The following is a 23,053-nucleotide window of genomic DNA, read 5'->3' as shown; positions in this document are numbered from 1 at the left end:
CCAACCGCACCAGCATATGGTCTCACAAGGGGTCTGAGGATCTCATCTCGGTACCTAATGGCAGTCAGGCTACCTCTGGCAAGCACATGGAGGGCTGGGTGGCCCCCCAAAGAAATGCCACTCCACACCATTACTGACCCATTGCCAAACCGGTCATGCTGGAGGATATTGCAGGCAGCAGAACGTTCTCCACAGCGTCTCCAGAGCCTGTCACGTCTGTCACATGTGCTCAGTGTGAACCTGCTTTCATCTGTGAAGAGCACAGGGCGCCAGTGGCGAAGTTGCCAATCTTGGTGTTCTCTGGCAAATGCCAAACGTCCTGCACAGTGTTGGGCTGTAAGCACAACCTCCACCTGTGGACGTCGGGCCCTCATACCACCCTCATGGAGTCTGTTTCTGACTGTTTGAGCAGCCACATGCACATTTGTGGGCCTGCTGGAGGTCATTTTGCAGGGCTCTGGCAGTGCTCCTCCTGTCCCTCCTTGCACAAAGGCGGAGGTAGCGGTCCTGATGCTGGGTTGTTGCCCTCCTACGGCCTCCTCCACGTCTCCCGATGTACTGGCCTGTCTCCTGGTAGCGCCTACATGCTCTGGACACTACACTGACAAGACACAGCAAACCTTCTTGCCACAGCTCGCATTGATGTGCCATCCTGGATGAGCTGCACTACCTGAGCCACTTGTGTGGCTCCGTCTCATGCTACCACTAGAGTGACAGCACCGCCAGCATTCAAAAGTGACTAAACCATCAGCCAGAAAGCATAGGAACTGAGAAGTGGTCTGTGGTCACCATTTGCAGAATCACTCCTTTATTGGGGATGTCTTGCTAACTGCCTATGCTTTCCACCTGTTGTCTATTCCATTTGCACAACAGCATGTGAAATTGATTGTCAATCAGTGTTGCTACCTAAGTGGACAGTTTGATTTCACAGAAGTGTGATTGACTTGGAGTTACATTGTGTTGTTTAAGTGTTCCCTTTATTTTTTTGAGCAGTGTATATTAAAGGCAGAGTGTATTATTTAAACATAGCTGTTTTATACAGTTATGATTAAATCTTTGAAAACTGCTTTTTTAGAGTGCTGCTAATATGTCAACTGATCTTTTATTTAGAATTTGTTCTGAATGCTTAATTTCCATGCCCCCCCCAAAAAAATTTCCTCAGATGAATGTTAGTAATAGATTAAGCCTAAATCACATTTGTACTCAAATAAACCTATAGTTTATTTTTTCTCTTTTTTTGAAAACTTACTAAGCTATACAAGGTTTATTCATTCTGTTACACCTGACTAAGGTTTATCACATAGACTGTGCAATGGTCAGGCAGAAAGACACAACTACAGGTGTACATAGTAGGGTTAGGTTGATGAACTTCTACTGCTGCACAAGAGAGTATTTTAACTTATTGCAACTGTGTATGGTTTGCCAATTGCACAATGTCAGATAGGACAGCGCTCCAGAGGGTTAACATCATTGCCCAGAGGATCATTGGTTGCCCTCTCCTCTCTTTGGAAGAGCTTTATAGCTCCCGCTGCCTTAAGAAAGTTCAAAATGTTCTTAAAGATCCATCTCATCCTGGACACCCTTTTTTTGAACTCTTACCATCTGGCAGACGGTCAGTGGTGGGATTCTGCCGGTTCTAGGCGGTTCGGCCGAACCCTTTGTTAAATTGCTGGCTCACCCTGCCCCTTGCCCCGCCCCTTTGCACCACTATTTATTGCCAATGGGCGAAGGGCGGGTGAGCCAGCAATTTAACAAACGGTTCGGTGTTTTTTTGTAATTTTATTGGCCCGCGGAGCTTCAGCATAGGCTAATTAGCCCGTTGATTAGATCGGCCTCCAGACTCTCAGCTGATTTGCTCTCAGCTGTTTTGTGGAGGGCTCTCCTGCTTGCTTGCAAAGAGTGATGAGCTGATTTTTTCCCCCCTAGCTATGCTGAAAAACGAAACTGAAAGTAAAACAGGCTGTTGGCTTTGCTGTTGCTGCAACGTTAGAAAATTAGGCAGGCAGATTTGTTTTCTTTTTCCTCACCAAAAAGGTAGGTGCAAACAATGGGAAATTTAGGGAAAAAGAGGAGAGTTCAAGAATTTAAAACACAAAAGAAAAAAAGTTCTATTTAACTAGGGAATTGTAATAATTGAGATACTATTAATTGTATATTGTGTTGAAAGCAGAAATGGTTAAGTTGTGGTTTGGAGGAATATATGGGGGGAATTATTTGGTTTATTATTATTGGTAAATATAATTAATTGATTTGTAAGAAATTGGATTGCATGGAAATAATTGGAATATTCATGTTCATATTGATTAATATACAAAAAAGATAGTTGTATAACTAATTGATTTATATTAAAATGCTGAATTTATATTAAACCTGTAATATTACATAATTAACCAATGTGAGGATGGATATAAAAATAGATGACAATGGGAAGGATATAATATAGAATAGAAGGGAAAAATTGAATTTGATTAAGATTAGAGATGAGGATGAAGGGTAATATTGGTTTTTTTAAAAAATAGATAAGGAATAAATATGGCAAAAAGGAAATATAGAAATTGTAAATTTAATTGAAATGACTAAACACTGTTTAAATTTGTGAACCGGCCAAATACTCTGTTCAAAGAAAATAAATTGTATGTTTGTATGTGTGTTTCTAATTATTGTTATTTATTCATATTTGTTCTCTTTTATTCTGTAAAGTTTAACAATTCATTCTTTATCTTAATATCTTTATATTTGTTTGGGGTTGCCTTTCTTCCATTTCATCTTTTTTACTGTACAGCAATCTTTCTCCTCAAACCTACCACCTCTCTTTTCTTTCCTTCTTACTTTCTTCCCCCCCCCGCTTCTTTTCCTCTCTACTTCCTCTTCCTTTCTCCTTCTCCTCCTCTCTTCCTTCCTCTCTTACCCTCACTCCTACTCTAATTTCCTTTCCCTTCCTTCCTCTCTTCTCTTCCTTCCCTCCTTCTCCTTCTTTCTTCCATCTCTCTTCTCCTTCCTTCATCCCTCTCTATTGCTGTATCCTTTTGTGCATATGGATTACTCAGAGGGCTGAAAAAGTTATTTTTGACTGGTCCTCACACTTTTGACCACTCCTCGAACTTACGACTGTCCTCACATTTTACGTTTTTCGCCCTATCTTGTCACCAGGGTGAAGAGAAGCTGTTGTGAAATGAGTGACATGGTTGTTAAGAATGCTACAATGGGCATAAATGATGACCAGTCATAAGGGTGAGGACGGGTCAAAAGTGCAAAGACCTGTCAGAAATCACTTTTTTCAGGCCTCTGGGTGGTCCTTTTGTGCATATGGACTACTCAGAGGGCTGAAAAAGTTATTTTTGACTGGTCCTCGCACTTTTGACCAGTCCTCGAACTTACGACTGTCCTCACATTTTACGTTTTACGCCCTATCTTGTCACCGTGGTGAAGAGAAGTAGCGGTGAAATGACTGACACAGCTGTTAAGAATGCCACAATGGGCATAAATGTGAGGATGGTCATAAGTGCGAAGACCAGACAGAAATGACTTTTTTCAGCCCTCTGAGTAGTCCCTATGCACATAGCCACACCCACCCGATCACATGACCAGCTAGCCATGCCCACCCAGTCACATGACCACCAAGCCACACCCCCAACTAAGCCACACCCACAGAACCGGTTGTTAAAAAAAATGAATCCCACCACTGCAGACGGTACAGGACAATAAAAACTAGGACAAATAGGCTGAAAAATAGCTTCTATCCCAGAGCAGTAACTATATTGAATTCTATTGTATAGTGTAATATTAATGCAGAATCAGCAGTTTTCAATTCAATTGTATAGAATGTGAAGGATGTGTGTTTTTGTTTTATTTTTATAGTTTTCTTATATATGATATACACTGAAGATGGCATTTAATTTCGTTGTACGAGGTGCAATGTCAATAAAGTAAACTAAACTAATGTAGCATTTTAGATTCAACTCCAAAAAATGCTCCAGAGCACATGGAGGCATAAATATAGCTCCTTTCTAACTTTAAAGCATCTGCATTTCTCACCACCACCCCACCACCCCCGATGCACAGGATTGCCTTCCAATGCATCTCTCACATGTCTCCAGAGAAGGATGTGGTTGCACTCTCTAAAACATTTTTCAAGATCTGCCATTAGGATGGGATAATTTACATCAGAAGAGAAAAAACAATTGTCTTATCACTGTCAGTTAATTTTGCTCTGAAACTTTATAATCAACTGCAAATGCCTGAGATCATTTGCAAGGGAAGAATTGGTCAGGACTGTATTCTATGTTGTTGTAGTTTAATGGACAGCTTCCTTATCCTACCATCACCTTAACAATAATTATCAGCCAAAGTTTAGCTTCTACAAAAAGAAGCCATCATGTGGAACAAAATGCAGCGGCTGCCAAAAAAGCCAACAGTTCTAGGCTGCATAAACAGAGGGATAGAATCAAGATCACATGAAGTGTTAATACCACTTTATAATGCCTTGATAAGGCCAGTTGGAACACTTGGAATATTGCATTCAGTTTTGGTCACCATGATGTAAAAAAGATGTGGAGACTCTAGAAAAAGTGCAAAGAAGACCAACAAAGATGATTAGGGGACTGGAGGCTAAAACATATGAAGAACGGTTGCAGGAATTGGGTATGTCTAGTTTAATGAAAAGAAGGACCAGGGGTGACATGATAGCAGTGTTCCAATATCTCAGGGGTTGCCACAAAGAAGAGGGAGTCAAGCTATTCCCCAAAACACCTGAGGCAGTAGTGAAATCCCCCCAGTTCTAACCGGTTCACCGAACCAGTAGTGCCGGTGGCGGGAGGCTCCACCCACCCGCCGGGATGTCATTACATTCCGTTTTTTACCATCTGTGTATGCGCAGAAGGTTCTGCACATGCGCAGAAGAGGTGCATGCGTGTGTAGCATGCGCTCCTCCGTTCCAGAACCAGTAGCGAAGGTAAGTGGGTTTCACCGCTGACCTGAGGGTAGGACAAGACACAATGGGTAGAAACTAATCAAGGAGAGAAACAACTTAGAACTAAGGAGAAATTTCCTGACAGTTAGAACAATTAATCAGTGGAACAACTTGCCTCCAGAACTTGCGAATGCTCCAACACTGGAAGTTTTTAAGAAGATGTTGGATAACCATTTGTCTGAAGTGGTGTAGGGTTTCCTGCCTAAGCAGAGGGTTGGACTAGAACACCCCCAAGGTCCCCTCCAACTCTGTTATTCTATTTCTATTTCTAAAATTCTTCCTTCCTTCCTTCCTTTATTCATGCATGCATGCATGCAATCAATCAATCAATCATTGGACCAAGAACAGCTAAAAATAAATTTTACAAATGAGTAAAGCAATAACCAATCAGCCAATTCAAAGCGGAAATGTTATCAATAAAGTATAAACAGAAAGTTATGGTCATATACAGTAAACCACAGCCAACAGCTTGATTGAATATCTACATTTTCAGTTATAGACAAACAGAAATCAATACTGCACAAGCTTGGCTTCTGGAAAGGAGACTGAGATAATGACTTAGCCATAACTGAGAAGACTCTCTCCTGGAAATACTATATTATGTCTTCTTCATGTTATATTATACACAGGGAGTAGAAAAAAGAACTCTATAACAGTTTTTAATGTTTCAAAGGACTATACAAGAACAGGGAGCTTTAATAGCTGCAATATGCTGTTGTGTATAACAGAAGCCCTTGGGCAACCAATACAACTCCTTTTAAATGGACTTTATATGATTTTGAATTATGCTCTCAATTTCCATTTGGGGCCTCTTCTATATCACTGCAATGAAAGTTCAATTCAGAGCACATGCATTGTAAGCTGCCCTGAGTCTTCGGAGAAGGGCGGCATATAAATCAAATTTAAAAAAAAAAAAAATAGCACAGATAGAAAGTTATCAAAATATATTATTACCATCAAATCATTGCTCTAGGAATGATCATAGGCCATACGTCAGTAGAAGTTGAACAGAGTTATTCCAAAGTTACTTAAGGTTATGAGTCAGAATTGAAATTTTCAATGTGGAACCTACAAATATCTCTTCTGGTGCTTTCTGCTGCACCTTACCTTTTTTTTTTATTTAATGAAACAGGAAACATGCATGGATTGGATTCAGTCTATAAGACATTGCTCGATATATCCCAAGTGCTGAGATGTAAAGGAGTTTACAAGTGTTAAACAGCAGGTGGGATGATAAACCAGGAAGCTATTGGCAATCGATGCGCTAAATTTATAATAGTTGCAATTCTTGGTTTACAGAGATAACGTGACAGGAATTTTCAGCTGTAGCTTCTGGGTCATTTTCAAAGGCAGCACATTGCAGCAATCCAGCCAGATGGTGATCAAGTTATAAATTACCAACAGAACATCTTGGTCATAACTGGTGCACCAGCCGAAGGTGGATGAATGTTCTTCTGGCCATGGCTTTCATTGTTTAATTAGGACCCACAAGTCCCCAGAAGAATCCCCAAGGTATGAACATGCTGTTTGGAAACAGCATGACCCTGCCTAGAGTGATTAGTAGAACAGATATTACAAGATCACTCTAATGATAGGAGATCTTGTCTTGGTAGTTTTTAACCTGAGTTTATAACCTCTAGACACTGGCTCAGAACTTCAACAGAATCTCCAATTCAGCCCAAGTAGCAACACAGAACTGGATGTCATTAGCATATTGATGACACCCTACTTTGAACAGTGAAAAATCTCTCCCAGCAGTTTCATGTGGATCTCAAATAACATGGGGAAGAGCACTAAAATATTCTCCATAATCACTAAGTGGAGACTTTAATGTACAAAACTGGTAGTTCCAACCCTTTCAAGTGATTCAGAAGGATATTAGGGTCAGGGTGGATTTGATTTAAATCAAACTGATTTAAATCACGATTTAAATCACGATTTAAATCACTAGTCAGTAAGGCTTGATTTAAATCATAGTTTTCTACATAAAGACTAATTCTTGCTGGTATAACTTTAATATGCAAGTAGATGAAGATTTTTAGAATAACAACTTTTCATATTAGTTTTTTTTATCCCCAGTTTAATAGGTTAATCATTCATATTTGGACAACTTTTCTGTTGTACTTAGGAAGGAGAAAAATAATCATTACCTTAATAATAACAATTTAAATAGATTTATTCAACTAAAACAATAACATTATAGCATATGTTATTTGCTTAAACAAACATCCATGTTTGTTAACTAATTTGGCTAAACAAAATATATATATTTTAAGAAACTTAGACTGTCAGCCCAGCCTACACATGAAAAACTTAAATACTGTCCTCTGTCGCTCACTCGTCATCTTCATCTTCTTCTTTGTTCATAATCTGGAAAAGAAAAACAAGCTTTCCTGCTTTATCGGATCCCAAACGATTTCTCAATCGGAAGAGAATATTCTTTCAACGCCTGCAAAAGAAGCTACTGCTGTTAAAAGTGAAATCATTACTTGAACAGTCTCTAAATCCAAGTGCTTAAGTGACTTCTACCAGTTCACTGGTGTGACTTTCTTTAAAATATCTTCAGCAAACATATATTTCTTGAATGGTTCCCCCTTAGCTTTGAAGTTTATTATAGTTGGCATTACAGATGGATGATTGCTGGATACCCATGTCATAGCTAACTCCTGTTCCTCAGCACTTAAGTTTTGACCCTGATACTGGATATTGTTGTGGCTCCGTTGCCTGAGCCTGGGCTATCGACAGATGCAGACTCTGAGAGTGAGGGGGAGGAGTTGGCAAGGCCTCCCTCTCCAGGACCCTCCTCTCTGGCAATGCCTCCGGAGGACACCGAAGGCCAAACGATAGGCTCAGAGCCAAGCACGTCCCCGCAGCCACAGGTGGACAGCGACGAGGAAGATAAGTGCTGGCTGGACTCTCGACAGAGGCGCAGGGAGAAGCGTGCACAGCAGAGGGGAAGGCATGCCAGAGATTAGCTGAGTCACTGGACCACACCCCACAGGGTATAAATGTGGGTGTGGTGGCCGGTTCAGTTTGTGACGAGCAAAAAACTGGAAATACTCAATGATCTCTGCTTTACTGGACTTTGCCTGCTTTATCGGACTGCATTTGGATTAATCTTTGTTTTGTGTGAGTAAAGTCTGAATTGGCAGCTAGCCACTGGGTTGCTGCCAGCTTTATCATCAAAGAGTTTTGTCGTGTGGCTTATTAACTTCGGGCCATCTGTGGGGGTGTTTGCGTGGTACGGGGACAGAACAGATATTGACAATATTTGCCACAAAATGAGCTGGAGACAGTACTTGTCCCATTCATTTTTTTAATGCTTGTAATTTAATTCTGTCCATGTGTAGTTCTGTTTTTAAGTGTTCACTCAGTTCCTTCCAAATTTCAACAGCATCAGCAATAAAACAGCTATTTTTCTGTATTTTTTTTAAAGCTTCAGAGATGGGTTTCAGGATGCTCAGCATATGTTCAACATTTCTCTTAAGCCCAATGTTGAGGATTTTGGCCGTGACAGTGCCATCTATTTTATCTCGATTTTCTTCACAAACTGTCATCAGAATAGGCCAGTTCTTGATATACTGCTCAAAACAGTCCACAACAGAGTTCCATCTAACATCTTGTGGGAGCGTTAGCTTGGTTCCACCCATCCTTTTCAGAGCTGCTGCAGCAAAATGATTGTTACGGAAGTATTTAGCAATTTCAACAACAATAGTCTTTATTTCTGGAACACTTAAGTCTTTGGCTAAGAGGTGCAGCAAATGAGCACTGCAACCATATGTTATTAGCTTTGTATTCCCTTCCTGCTCTTCTAAATTTCTTCTCATCTTGGATACATTTGCAGCAGTCTGTGACCAAACTGCGTACTAGACATTTGAATTTTTGTTCACGCGTTATTATAGCTTTTACTGCCACTTCTTGTAAGTATTCTGCTGTGTGTGCATTTCCTGACGTATCAATTGTTTGTGCAAGGAAGACTTTCCCTTCTTCTGTTGTTATACAAGCACATACAATAGAATCATTGTGGACATTACTCCACCCATCAATACTTAGGTTAACAATTCTACCCTCCAGAGCTGTTGCACATTGCTCCATTTCTCTGTCATACACTTTATCCAGCATTTCCCTGCAACATCTGCTCTGCTGGGTGGACTGTATCCTGGTCTCAGTGACTGAACCATATTAATGAAATATGGGTTCTCAGTCAGACGGAAAGAAGAGTTCGTTGCATAAACAAACTGGGCAATTTTTTCATGAATTAACTCTTTTTCCAATCTGCTAGTTTTTATCACAAATTTATCTATGATGGTTCCAGGAGGGAAGGGTTTTTTCTTTCTTTTAGGTGATAGTGATATGTGGCTGTGCGTGTCTGATGATGATGATGCTAATGAAGCACTATCCTGGATGGATAACTCTGAAACTGTAGAACAGGAGGATGGTGATCTTGAAGGTGGATAGTCAGACTATCAGCTGGCTTTTTTGCATGCGGCAGTGCCGGAAACTAGAAGAGCTGGTCTTCCGTTTTCCTGTGTGAGCATGTGCGCTGGCCAGCTGATCATCGCATGCGCATGCAAACGCACACCAGAAACCCGGAATAGTAGCTGGCTGAACCTGGAGGTTCAGTAGCTGAAACCGGAAGTTCATTTTCGGGCGCACATATGTGCCCTGGGCAGCTCCTTTTCTGGGTTGTGGCCCACAAATGCGCGTGCTCCTTTTTCGGCACTTAGGTTCACCATCACTACCTGGTCATATAATCAAAATCTGCAAATTTATTTTTGCAGCATTTTCTTATTTTTTTTAAAAAAAAAAACCACACACCACAATTTACCTCACCAGACAATGAGTCTTATCTTCTTGACTGGCTTCCTGCCACCTTTAAAGAAAAAAGAAGTCAAACACTGCTGGCATCATGAAAAGGTTGCTGGCCTCACTCTAGAAGTTTCTTCAAGTAACATCTGAAACTGACTGGCCCTTTCTTTCTTGAGAAATCCCTCCCCTCAAATAATGCTATTGACAATGGTTGCTTGTGTGAAGCACTAGATTTTTATGGTAACCTATATCATTGCTTCTTTTATTCTTACCCTTCGTAGCATTATTTTTGCCCTGAAAAACCACAATCCCATTCTACAAAATCAACATAAATACTAAGGATTAGATATTCTGTGCACAGAATCCATAACCCTAAACACAGCAATACTGCAGTCCCTAATTGCAGCTGATTGCCACTTGTTTACTATGCGCGCATGCACAGTGTGCACCAAAAGCACACTTTGCACGGAAAATTTAATTTAATTTAATTTAATTTAATTTCCAATTTATATACCGCCCTTCTCCTGAGGACTCAGGGCGGTGTACAGCCAAGATAAAAAACATAGAATACAAATATTAAAACATTTAAAAATATATATAAATTTGGGCCGAAAGTTAAGAATCACAAACTAATTAAAAGAATTTAAAAATTTCTTCTAAGCCAACCCGGCTTGCTGGAAAATATGGGTTTTCAGGGAACAACGGAAGGCATTGAGATCATGGATTCTTCTTATCTCCAGGGGCAACTGATTCCAGAGGGTGGGAGCCCCCACAGAGAAGGCCCTCCCCCTGGGGGCCACCAGCCTGCACTGTTTGGCTGATGGCACCCTGAGGAGGCCCTCTCTGTGGGAGCGCACGGGTCGATGGGAGGTCGTCGGTAGCAGCAGGCGGTCTTGGAAGTAACTAGGCCCTATGCCATGGAGCGCTTTAAAGGTGGTAACCAACACCTTGAAGCGCACTCGGAAGACCACCGGGAGCCAGTGCAGCTCGCGCAGGAGTGGTGTTACATGGGAGCGCCATGTTGCTCCCATCACTACCCGCGCTGCTGCATTCTGGACCAGCTGGAGCCTCCGGGTGCTCTTCAAGGGGAGCCCCATTTAGAGAGCGTTGCAGTAGTCAAGGCGAGAGGTGACGGGGGCGTGAGTGACTGTGCACAAGGAATCCTGATCAAGGAAGGGCCGCAACTGGCGAATCAGGCGAACCTGATAAAAGGTCCCCCTGGTAACAGCCGTCAGATGTTCCTCCAAAGACAGCTGCCTATCCAGGAGGACTCCCAGATTGCGAGCCCTTTCAGTGGGGGCCAAAGACTCGCCCCCAATAGTCAGTGATGGAGTCAACTGACTATATCGGGATGCCGGGAGCCACAGCCACTCAGTCTTGGAAGGGTTGAGCTTGAGCCTGTTCCTCCCCATCCAGATCCGCACAGCCTCCAGGCACTGGGACATCACTTCAAGGACATCGTTGGGGTGGCCTGGGAGGCTTGGGAAGGTAAGTAGAACAGCAAAGGAGGGAACAGCTGTGTTGCGTGATTTAGCTTCGCTAGAAAGCAGAATTTACTGCTTTCTAGCGAATATAAACAGCGCGGCACAGCTGAGTATCAGAAATACCGGTTCGGATGACCAGTAGCTTTTTTTAACTACTGGTTCACCTGAACCGGTGCAAACTGGCAGCATTTCACCCCTGCCTAATTATTAATGACTTTGGCTAATTTTTTTCAGATAGTTTTAAGCAGAGGAATAGAAGTGGTTTGTACCTGGGAGACTTCCTTTTTCCATTTCCTATTCTTAAATCCCACCATGTCCCTTCTGGTAATATCACAGCATAATAAAATAGTCTTGTGTAGCCTTCAGAAGATTGGAAAGCTGAGCAGCAGCCTCTGACATTTCAAACATTACATATCTCAAATAAAGCAGACTTTAGCCCAACAGCCCAAATAAAGCAAACTTTAGCCCAACAGAATCATCTACCAAACGTCTTAAGATGGAAAATGTTTCTATATCTAATAAATATCATACAGATTTCATGTTATGTTTCTTCAAATTACATGTATTGCTGTAGACTACAACTGGTCTACTTGCCATATAAAGTTCCTGGAAAATCTGATTCTGTTTCTGGAGATATAGGCAAATATTTAAACTTTTTAATTGGCATTAGTTATTATTATAGTTCTGCTTCCTTTAACAAAAAAAAGATCAGTTACTTTTAAAAAGAAAATATACCATAATAAAAAAGCATAACTTTAATTTAGAAAACTTACCTTTTCCCATTAATATGTTTCAAATTTTAAAAGATCTAAAAGGGGGGGGGGGAGGAAATGTGATTCAAATTCAGCTTTTAAGCAAAAATGACAGTGTCGTCATGAGTTAATATTAATCCTTTAATTAAGAATTTCAAAGATTTAAATACTTTCTCTGACCTTGGCTTTAAATAATTATGCTAAGTGCGATTTTCTTTAAATTCCGAAAAGATTCTGAACTGTTGATCATAGTTATGTAATAGTTTCAAGCTGGCAGATTTCCAACATAAGCTGTTTAAAATTAGAGACGAAGAATATGATACCCGCAAATGAAATGTCAGTTTCCCAAATGCTGTTCCAATTCTATATGCTAATTGTTCCATTTGGTTGCCGTATTTCATCTTGCAATAAATTATAGATGGTACTTTAATATATGCTAAAGCATTTAAACACCTGGATGTCAACTAATGTAGATAAGTATTTTGAGAAGTTCCTTTGTAGTCTAACATCAAGTATTTAAGCACCATCAAAAAGGAAATTTGCCAAAGCAATGGCAAAACAAGCCAAACCAAAGCCCTAAATGTAAAGTAAAATGAAGGTTTATTTTATCAGGAGCAGTATTTTGCTTCATTTATATGCTGTACCATTTCAGAAAACTAGTAATATCGTTTAATACTCTATGTATGTTGGTACATTAATAGGACATATATTCAAGTTCCTGATTTAAAAAGGGTTAATGTAATTATATCAAACAAAGAAAAACAAAGATAGTAAATAAAACATAGACAAGAAAGTATTTCCCTTCTAAGGTATGTCAAGACTAAACTTGAATAGTCAAGTTCACAAGAACACAATTTCATAATACCTGATTCTGGCCCAGACTCTCTGGTTTTTCATTTGAACCAAGACAAGCAAGTTCAATTGAGTGCAATTATGACAAAAGAAAATGCTGGGCAGAGGGTGTAAAAATAAGGATAAATAGGAATGCACTGAATTGATAGGATCTCTGGTACCCTGTTAATAATAATATACATAGTTGCTAAGTCCCTGTGCTTATTTATTTATTTTATTAAATGCATATACATCCCTCTCACTACCCAAAATGACTCTAGCAGTTTAAAATAGAGTAAAAATAGAGATATAAAAACAATGATAAACATAAAAGCAGAATAAAATTGTAAAAGATTAAATACAGACTAAAAATGATGGGGTCAGAGCGGAGCAGAGGTGGTGCATTCTCTGTCACTGCACCAACCATCTACAAGCCTCCAGTTTCTGATCATCCGCTGATCAAGGATTCCAAAGAGAAAAATCATATAACTTTCAGTTTACTCTTTTGCAAAAGAGGAAAAAAATTTTTTAACCACTCTTAATCTTTACTCCAGTGCAGGAGTGTCTAGAAGAACTTTAAATAACTTGGAAAGGTAAAGTCAGAATTAACTTTTAAATTTAATGAGAAAACCTGCAGAGTGCATCCACAACTCAGTACCACAAATTCTTATAGACTATCTTAAACTTCCCTCTTTATTATCTTGAAATACCATATTTTTTGGACTAAAAGACGCACCGGAGTATAAAATGCACCAAGATTTTGAAGAGGTAAACAAGAAAAAAAAAGTTTTTGCCCTCCCCGGCTCCCAGAAGCACTCTGCAGGCCTCCCAAACCCTCTGCACATCGCATTTTTCAAAAAAAATGGGCCCATTTTTCCCCAAAACGGCATGTGCAGAGGGTTTGGGAGGCCTGCAGAGTGCTCCTGGGAGCTGGGGACGGCAAAAACATAACATGAGGGGGGTTTAGAAGGCCAAAAATGGGCCCGTTTTTCACAAAAACGGGGTACACAGAGGGTTTGGGAGGCCTGCAGAGTCTCCTGGGGGCTGGGGAGGGCAAAACACTGTTTTTGCAAAAAATCGGCCCGTTTTTGGCCTCCTAAACCCCCCACACGTTGCCCTACTCTGCCTCAATGCCAATGAAAACCGGGCCATCTCAAACAAGTACTTTCCTTCACACATGCGCAGATATCCAGAGAAGTGAAGTGACATGGCTACTCAGTTGTTCTAAAGCAGAGTAGCTCTTTGTGTTATAGTTTTGATTTGAAAACATGCTTTGCTAGAGGCTTCAATAAAGAACCCCTTCTAAAATCTATACAGGGTTGGTTTATGTGCATTGTGCAGAATGAAGATAGTAACATGCTGTTCACACTTCCCAGACTTACTTCAACACTGTGTTAGTTCCACATTAATTTTAATATCCCCGAATTGCAATATCTTAATCAGATATTTTTATTCTTACCTTTTCCAGTGCCATCTCCTTTTCTGCAGCATTAGTCTTTTTCAGGTCTAGAATCATTTTTTCTGACTCAGCTTTCTTTTTGTTCATGGCAGTCTCATAATCTCGAGCAGCTCTTTGCTTTTCTTCTTCCCGAAGAAGACTAAGTTCTACCAATTGCTGTTTTCTTTGAGTATTCACCTGAATCAGTTCTTCCCTCAGTGTGTGGATCTGGGCTTCCATGTCACAGATGATCTTTAAAATAACAATACCACCAATCAACAAGAACAAATACTTAATTTTTATACACACACACACACACACACACACAAAGTTTGCATGTTAGAACAGAAAATATCAAATATTGTCATATCAAAAGTAGGAAAATGTTTTCTCAAACTATTTACACATTATAGTGAGCCTTATAAGTAAGTCTCCACTGATAATGCATGGTGAAGTAGATATCCCCGAAGAAGCAGGGATGGCACTGTGGAGTTCAGCAATCAGACAATGAATTCTGGCCAGTGCAGTTTCTCTGGAAAAAGCAGAGATTGTGAGATTGCCCACTTGTTACCGGGACAGCAGAAACTGAGTTTTTTGCATTGGCTCATGAGTTGAGCAGTTGAAGTTGAGGGGTTTCAATCAAGTTCACTGTCATAATGCAACCTATATGGACAAAAGCTGGAAACAAGCCTCATTTCTTAAACATTTTCAGTTATCACAAATTTACAGATAGAGATTTTCTCAATGTAACATGAACCAGACTGTAATGCTGTCTGTAACTATGGAGATACTGACTGGGGTGTTAACTAACAATAGAATGCCATTTGAGATAAAAATATTAAGGGCACAGAAAGACAAAGTAGAAAAATAATGACCCTTATTTTGTTAAGGACCTAGGTGTACTCATCTCTAACAATTTATGTGGTAAAGTTCATTGTAACATCACTGCTAAAAAAAAACACTGAAAGTCATGAATTTAATTCTATGAAGGTTTTTTCCCTCTGGAAATATTATATTGCTCATTGAGCTTACAAACATATATTATGCCAATCCTAGAATCTGTTCAGATGTCTGGAATCCTTTCCATACACCGGACATAAATACAATCAAGCGAGTTCAGAAGTAATTTACACGAAAAGTCTTGCATTCTTCTATGCATAATAGAATATGCGCAAAAGGCTTGAAATTATGCTACTAGGCTTGAAATTCTTGGTTTGGATAGTTTAGAACTGTGACACTTGAGGTCAGACTTAGGTATTGCATACAAAATTGTACATAATAATGCTATACCTGTAAATGACTTTTTTTAGCATTAATTGTAATGTAATGGATACGAACAACCACTTTAAACTTAATGTAAACTGCTTTAAACTTGATTATTTAAAAATGGATCTTTATAACAGAATTGTCAAAGTCTGGAATAACTTGATTCAGTTGTCTCAGCCATTAACTTTCACAGTTTTAATTCTAATTTAACTTCTGTGTACCTTGATCCATATTTAAGAGCTCTCTAAGGGGATGTATGTAAGTGCACTGGTGTGCCTACTGTCCCTGTCACATTTTGATTTTCTTATTTTCTTTGTTTGAATTTGTAATTTTTGTTCGAAAAATAAAATAAATTTAAAAATAAATAAAATAAAGGGGGAAGTTTGCCTTTTCTCTTTCTCTTGTTTTTGTTGTTGTTGTTTTGTTTCAAGTTTTTTATTTTATTTTACATATACATAGCAATGAGTGAACAGTGTGGCACCTGGGTGTCATACATTCTAATACAAATAAGACTAGTAAAATTAATCATAGTTATTACATTCAACCAACTTCTATATTTCTAATATACATTTATATTAAGTTGTAGCTTATCATTATTTAATTATTCCATGTTTTAATATATTGCTCTAATGCCACTCGTTAGAGCATATATGATCAATAATATTTGATCATACATAATACCGCCATTCAATTTCTAAGCTTCCCTCTTGTTATTGCTTTTATTTTATTATGTAAAAATGTATACATTAATATTCCCCCTTTCTCTTTTTTCTATCTCGATTCTAACTTTTAATCATGTCACCCTTTTATTAAAAGACATTTTCTTTCTATCCAACATCTCTTGCCCACTTTGGTGCTTTGAATCCTGTTCATTTTTAACTTACCTCATATATTTCACTCTTTACATCTATTTGTATTAAGATACAATCATTATTTCATTATTATGCCTTCCCAATACCATGTCTTCCCAGTTTAAGAGTACAATCTTCTCTATTTTTAGAAATTTATTATTTTTCTCTCTTTAGGTCTTTTCCTTCTAGTCTGGTATTTTTCTCAGAATGCTTAATCGCCGCTTTATTTTATTTATTTATTTATTTTATATCAAATTTATATACCGTCCTTCTCCCTGAGGACTCAGGGCGGTGTACAGCCAAATAAAAATATAAACTACAAACATTAAAATACTATTTAAAAGATATATATAAATTTGTCCCCATAATTAAAAACAATAACAAACCAATTAAAAACATTTAAAAGTGTTTTTACAAAACACTTTTTACAAAAGTGCTTTAACAAACAATTCTGAGCAAATAGTTCTAAATTGTTCCTTGGGGTTAGGTTTTAAGTAAAAAGGAATCCTCTCCCCCAGTTCCAGTCACTGTTCACCTACTTCGCTCCAACACCAGTTGTCAGCATTCCAGAAAAACCCCAACTCCAAGTAAAGACGCAGAAGCAAATATTTTTCCAAAGTTCTCTTTACTAGAATAGGCAAACTGGCACATCTGGGAAAACCCGAATCTGAAAAGCCCAGGTTTTCCTTCAGTAAGTCAAAGCTTCCAAAACCATCCCCTTTCCCCTCAGTCGATCACATGCTCCAATCAACGTCCGTCCCATCTCGATCCAGCCCCCTGACCACTCTTTCTCCAGATGCTGGATCGCCCTAACCTTGACCGACAGGAAGAATGCTATTATGTCTACTCACAACCCCTCTCCTTAATCCCCCCTCCTACTTTCCCACACATGAGAAGGTGGCAGCATTGAAGCTTCCGGCCTTATATGGCTTCCAAAGCTGACACCAGTCTTAGTTGTTCCTCAGTTATCCCAGCTTCATGGCAGCCATCTTTCGGCTGCCTCTTCTTGCTGTGGCTGAGAGGGAAAAAGAATCCCGGGTCAGACAGGACAGTTGCGACTCTCCGTGACCTCACAGGGCACCCCTCTTTGCTTCACCGCCCCTACAGGGTGGCTTTGGCTCCTTTCGGAACCCACCAATGGGGAGAACTCGGCACGGGAGCATAGAGACCAGCTCCTTGTGTCCGATCTCGCCGCGACATCAACTAGAAGCCCTCTTTCTCTTGTTTGACACACTTTAATTTTTGGATTATAATATAATGACAACTACCAGAAAAGCAGCAAAATAGTAGAAGGGAGGAGAGGATTACTAGAGTAATCTGCAGAGAGAGGAATTATACATGTTGAGACCCTGGGTAGTAAGTTAGCTGTATTACTGATATTAAATTGACAGCTGTTTTAAAAAAGATAATGGGTAAAAGACTTGTAAAGATGAAAGATGATAAGAAGATGGAAAGCTCCATAAAACAATCCTGGAGATGTAAAACTAATGAAAAGTGGAAACTTTCAAAAGTACGACAAATGTATAGACAGAGAGCTGGAAAAAGAACTATCTGGCTCTATTTGAATTGAGAGCGAAATAATTTTGTTTTTGAGATTTAGAGCAATTTCAGAGGATTGTAATGAAGATATTAGAGAAAACTTTAGCACTTTGGGAGGAGGGGATCATATGAGGTAGAAATAGAAAAACTATATAGAATAAATGCAAGATTTGTGACAATAAGAAATGTTCCAAGAAATGTTCCGGACACTTTGTCAGAAAGAAAAGAGATCAACTTTTGCACTAGCGTTTTAATATAAAACTGAAGATTGGGATTTATATATGTGTAAAATAGGGAAGACATAATATACTGTATCTAATACAAGCATATAAGCACACATGTATTATTAAGCAAATTAATCAATAATCTATTTTTATCTGTAAGCAAATAATGTAAGTAGTAAGGGATGCTACACCCCACCATACATTTGGGAATTAGTACCAGCCATATCTACTGCATATTTCAAGATAAATATTTCCCTCTACACAGCATTTCGCTCCAGAATTACTTTTACTGAATCCTAGACTAGTTTGTTTTCATTTTTTAAAAAAATGAAAAATGGCAGGCAGAGGATTATATAGTGTCTCAACAATTACATAGAGTTTCAAGAAAATGTTTTCAGAGTAAAATATGTATGATACAGAACAGAGATAAAAGAAAACTGGATTTAGCTTAATGTGGTTGTTGCTGTATCTTTTGAAATCAGGAAATGTGACTCAGTTCCATCATACCTTTGAACATGCTTTTCAGAGGTAGGAAGATATAAAATGTAATTATAAACATTTGCTTTTAAAATTTAGCTTACAAATACAATTAATAAAAAGATTGTGTTGAAACTTCCATTTATACATCTTTCAACTTTTGAAACATATTTTAGAAGTATCTATTATAAAAGATTTTATGTTGCTGACCAATACTCTTATTAATTTAACATTTGGTGAGTTTAAAATTTCAAGATTGTAAGATACAAATTATCTTACAAATTCAGGTGTCTAAGAATTTGACAGAGCTGAAGACATAGTAAAAGGAGTTATGATAGCCTGGCCTAGGAATATTGGACATAATATTGAACTAGAGGATTGGGAAATAATTTGGAACAAAAATTATAAATTAACCAGATTGGCAAAATATAAAAAAAATAATATAAAATGTTTTACTGTTGGTACTTGGCACCCTCTAGACTGGCAAAAATATAACCAAATTTAAACCCCAATTGTTGGAAATGTGGACAAAAGCAAGATACCTTCTTTCACACATGGTGGTTATTCTCCAAAACAAAAAAATATTGGATGAAAATACATAGTTGGATTCAGGAAGTAACAGGCTTCCAGATAAAATATACACCAGAATTGTTTCTTCTAGGAATAATGTAAAAGAAATATGAAAAAACAACATATATTATTCTACATATGACAACGGCGGCAAGATTGGCATTTGCACAATGTTGGAGAAGTTCAAACATATCCTCCGAAGATTTAATAATTAGAAAGATATTAGATTGCGCCGAGATGGATAAAATGACATTGGAACTGAAAGGACTGATGGATTCGGACTTTTACGTAATATGGGAGAAATGGTATGATTGGATTGAAGATAGAAAAAAAGGGAAATAACAGATAGTAGATTTTGTAAAATTATATAGAATATAGGAGAACATTAGTGTGAACATTAGTGTGATGATATGTAAATGGTCACAGTCATGCAAAAGAGTTGAATAAGAATTATTTAGTTGTTAAAACCCAATTAAAAATAAATAAATAAATAAATAAACAAATTAAGGTATCTACTTAGCTAATTATTGTAAACTTCTTCAAAGTGCATCCTCAAGGTGTAAGATCACTGTTTTTATAAGATACACTGTGTTGTACTGTATGCTACACATGAATATGAATCTGTGGGAAATCTCTATATTTACATATATAAGAAATCTTCCATTTTATTACCCTTTTATTCGACTCCAACTACACACCAGAACTGGCAAAGTATAAGTTAGATAAAATACTTGGCTTTAGAAATTAAGAATGAATGCTTAAAACAGATTCACAATTAGTTCTAGAGCTCTACATTCTTTTCTTTTTTTTAATCTTTCAAAGCTTAAATATGTTCAATCAATTTTGATTCTGCAATGATGTTATCTAGTTTGGATAATGAAATGTCTGCAAGAAAACAACCAAGCTTAGAGAGCACCAAGGACCCCTCATTTCAACCGTTAGCTACAAATATTCTCTTCTATCAAATTAACAATTCTTTAAGCAATTTTTTTAAATATCAATCTCTAAATGCCTTTGCAATTTTAGGAGAGAAACACATCAGTTAGGGAAAGTTTTCCTGATTATAATGTTTAATTAATGGAATAATTTCTGTAGTTAGTCATTTTGTTGCCAATATTAACTTTTAGAGTCAAAAAATTCTTTATATAAATATTTTGATAATAGTTTGGTTTTTTAAAGGGCAGATTTTTTTATTGTTCTGTTTTTATGACTCATTTTGTAAACAATTTTTTTGATTAAAGATTTCATGTCAGTATTTTAAAATGTTATGTGTGCATGTGTATATATTTGTGTGCATGTGTATATGTATACAAATTTTCTTTAATTAAAAACAACTACCCTCTTAGAGATTCAATCAAATCTGAACAATTTTCAGGCCCACTTATTTCAGTGGGACAATGATGACTAATTAAGCCCTAAATATTCTGCATGATATTGGTATTATATGATCTTCCCCATGTTCAATTACAATTTCATGAACTTAGCATTTGGCTTTCTACATTGTGTTTACAGAGCTAAGGAAATGTTTACAGAAACATTTTAGAGAGAAACACTATGTGTTGAAGACCTCAGGCAGTATAAGCTTGTGAAGAAAACTCAAAGGACAAGTGAGCTATATAATAAGAACCAAAATAACAAAGATGCTATGCAAACCTTATGAAGCCAATACTGAGTTTCTGGACAAATGCTGATTTGCAGAACTAGGGTGATTACTGTAAAGAACAAGTAGTTCAGTTCCAAGAATATGGTACAAACTTTTATGCTGCCCATTACTCATCACTAAAGTGATTCTGGGCAGCAGATTGGCCACCTTCATATTGGGCCCTCTGTAAGACTCTGAAGACATGGCTGTTTGCTCGAAGCTAGGCAAAATGGGCATGGAGTGGAGTCCATTTCTTGGTTGTGCTGAATGTTCGATTGTGGATTTATTCTCCACCATCTCCCCTAGCTGCTGTGGGTTTTATATTTTTTGTATATGCTTTTCGTTGTTTTTAATATTGTTAGACACTTAGAGTCATGTACATGAGATGGACAGCCATACAAATCTACTGAATACATTTGTATTAAACTGTATAGTTAATACGTCTCTAGCCTAGTTTGTTTTAAAACACCGAAGCTCCAAATTCACCTATTATTCACTTCCAAATTCACATATTAACCATTATTAGCCAAGAGTATCAATGAGGTAAGAATAGAAGTAGTTGTTAGTGGAATATGCACTGCATTTACACTTTTTTTCCATGAGCAGATTTACTTAGAGTTGCTGACAGAGAAAGACAGACTTGAAAATGTGCAGTGATTCTGAACGAGATCATGGGATACAGGAACTGGTTTTTAATCTCAACCAATAGTGCTTCTTGTCAGAGCTGCTGATTCCACATTGTTTATACTATCAGGGAGAAAAAATTAACAAATTTCTGTTGAAATAATAAATGAAAACTAATGTGTTAAGTATGCAAGCACAGAGCCCTTTATATGTTGCTTACCTTGATGGACATAGCAAGATCAAAAGAAGTACGTGCATATAGTAAAAATACATGTATCTATATCATTACACTTATAGATTTTATTTGATGAACTGCAATAAATACATTGTTTAGAGTGTTTGTATGTCAGTTTGTTTGTTTGCTTGCTTGACTTCTATGCCGCCTATCTCATCAAGATGACTCCAGGCAGCTCTTAATGATTTAGGTTCGAATTACCCGAAAAGGCCCTTGTCTGAGTGTTAAATCAGAATAAAAGTATTCTGGAAGTCTGAGAAGAGTCAGCTAATTACTAGGACATAGATTCCCACTGGTATGGTATCCCAGTGATGTAATCCTCTTCCAAAATTAATTTATCTGTTGCCTTTAATACCATTTATATGCTAAATGAAGACCTTTTAATTCTCAAGGCCCTTTAGAGTTTAAGTAATTATAACATTATTATGAAATGTATGCTAAGTGTTTTGTGGTTGTCTTTGAAGCTGTTCATTTTTTAAAAAATCTTTTATTGAATCCTTTCACAGGGAGATTGCAAAATTGTGGGTAACCAACACAGTTTTACCTCTGAGCTTGTTACCGAGTCACTCCTCAGATGTTCTAAAATATTGTCCACAAAACCTCTAATGTATAGGACACACTTGGGACTAGATAGGAAATTTTAAATTCAGATGCAAAATCAGTTTGATTTTTTTAACAAGCTGAAGTATGTAATAACAGAGTAAGGGAAAATGTTTATTTATTTATTTTTATTTATTAAATTTATTGCCGCCCATCTCAGGGCTCGAAGCAACCCTATAATATATTGTAAAGTAGCAAACTACATTTTTAAAAAGAAGGCTTTAGTTAATGTATGAAATTAAAGTTCATACAAAGGCAGCTACTATGAAAAAAGAGTCATTTTCTGAACTAAATTTGATAAAAATATAGAATTCATCAGATTTGCCAGAAATACAAGTGACATTTATTATTATGCATTGTTTTGCTATGTGTATGTTAAAAAAATAATATTTATCAAAATGAAAACACTAAAATGTAATCTAGAACAGTTTAGAAAAGAATACTATAGCCACAAGAATCAGGTAGTGCAGGTATTAATTGATTATTCCTGCCTCCCCACTTCCTCATTTCCTCTGAATTTCAGGTTGTGAAATTGTTTGTACATTTACTGAACCAGCTTGGCTTAGACTAACTCATCCCGCAATGACATGTATACTGAATACAAATCAGACAGCACAGCTTTAAATGTGAGTTGTAGTTCTCATTTCCAATTCAAGAACTGTACTATAATCATAAGCTTCTAGTGGATAAAAGAAAATCAGCATTCTGTATATTAGTTAATGCCACATTTGCAAGTCCTAAG

At 37.7% G+C, this 23,053-nt stretch overlaps 1 protein-coding gene across 7 annotated transcripts in view; it reads right to left on the bottom strand.

Annotated features, from left to right (window-relative positions):
• CEP112 (centrosomal protein 112) overlaps window positions 1-23,053 on the bottom strand; it is a 299,264-nt gene that overhangs the window by 128,042 nt on the left and 148,169 nt on the right. For all 7 annotated transcript variants that reach the window (XR_015732452.1, XR_015732453.1, XM_034412661.3 and 4 more), the window contains one exon: window positions 14,305-14,535. Coding sequence is in view for 5 of the 7 variants with exons in the window: in XM_034412661.3 (XP_034268552.2) it covers window positions 14,305-14,535 (231 nt within the window). In the remaining 2 variants the exon portion in view is untranslated. The remainder of the gene's footprint in view (window positions 1-14,304; window positions 14,536-23,053) is intronic.

Source organism: Pantherophis guttatus, chromosome 2 (genome assembly GCF_059756535.1).
Source record: "Pantherophis guttatus breed Tessera chromosome 2, ASM5975653v1, whole genome shotgun sequence".
In the NCBI taxonomy this organism is placed as follows: Eukaryota; Metazoa; Chordata; class Lepidosauria; order Squamata; family Colubridae; genus Pantherophis; species Pantherophis guttatus.
This window is presented reverse-complemented; position numbering and strand designations above follow the sequence as displayed.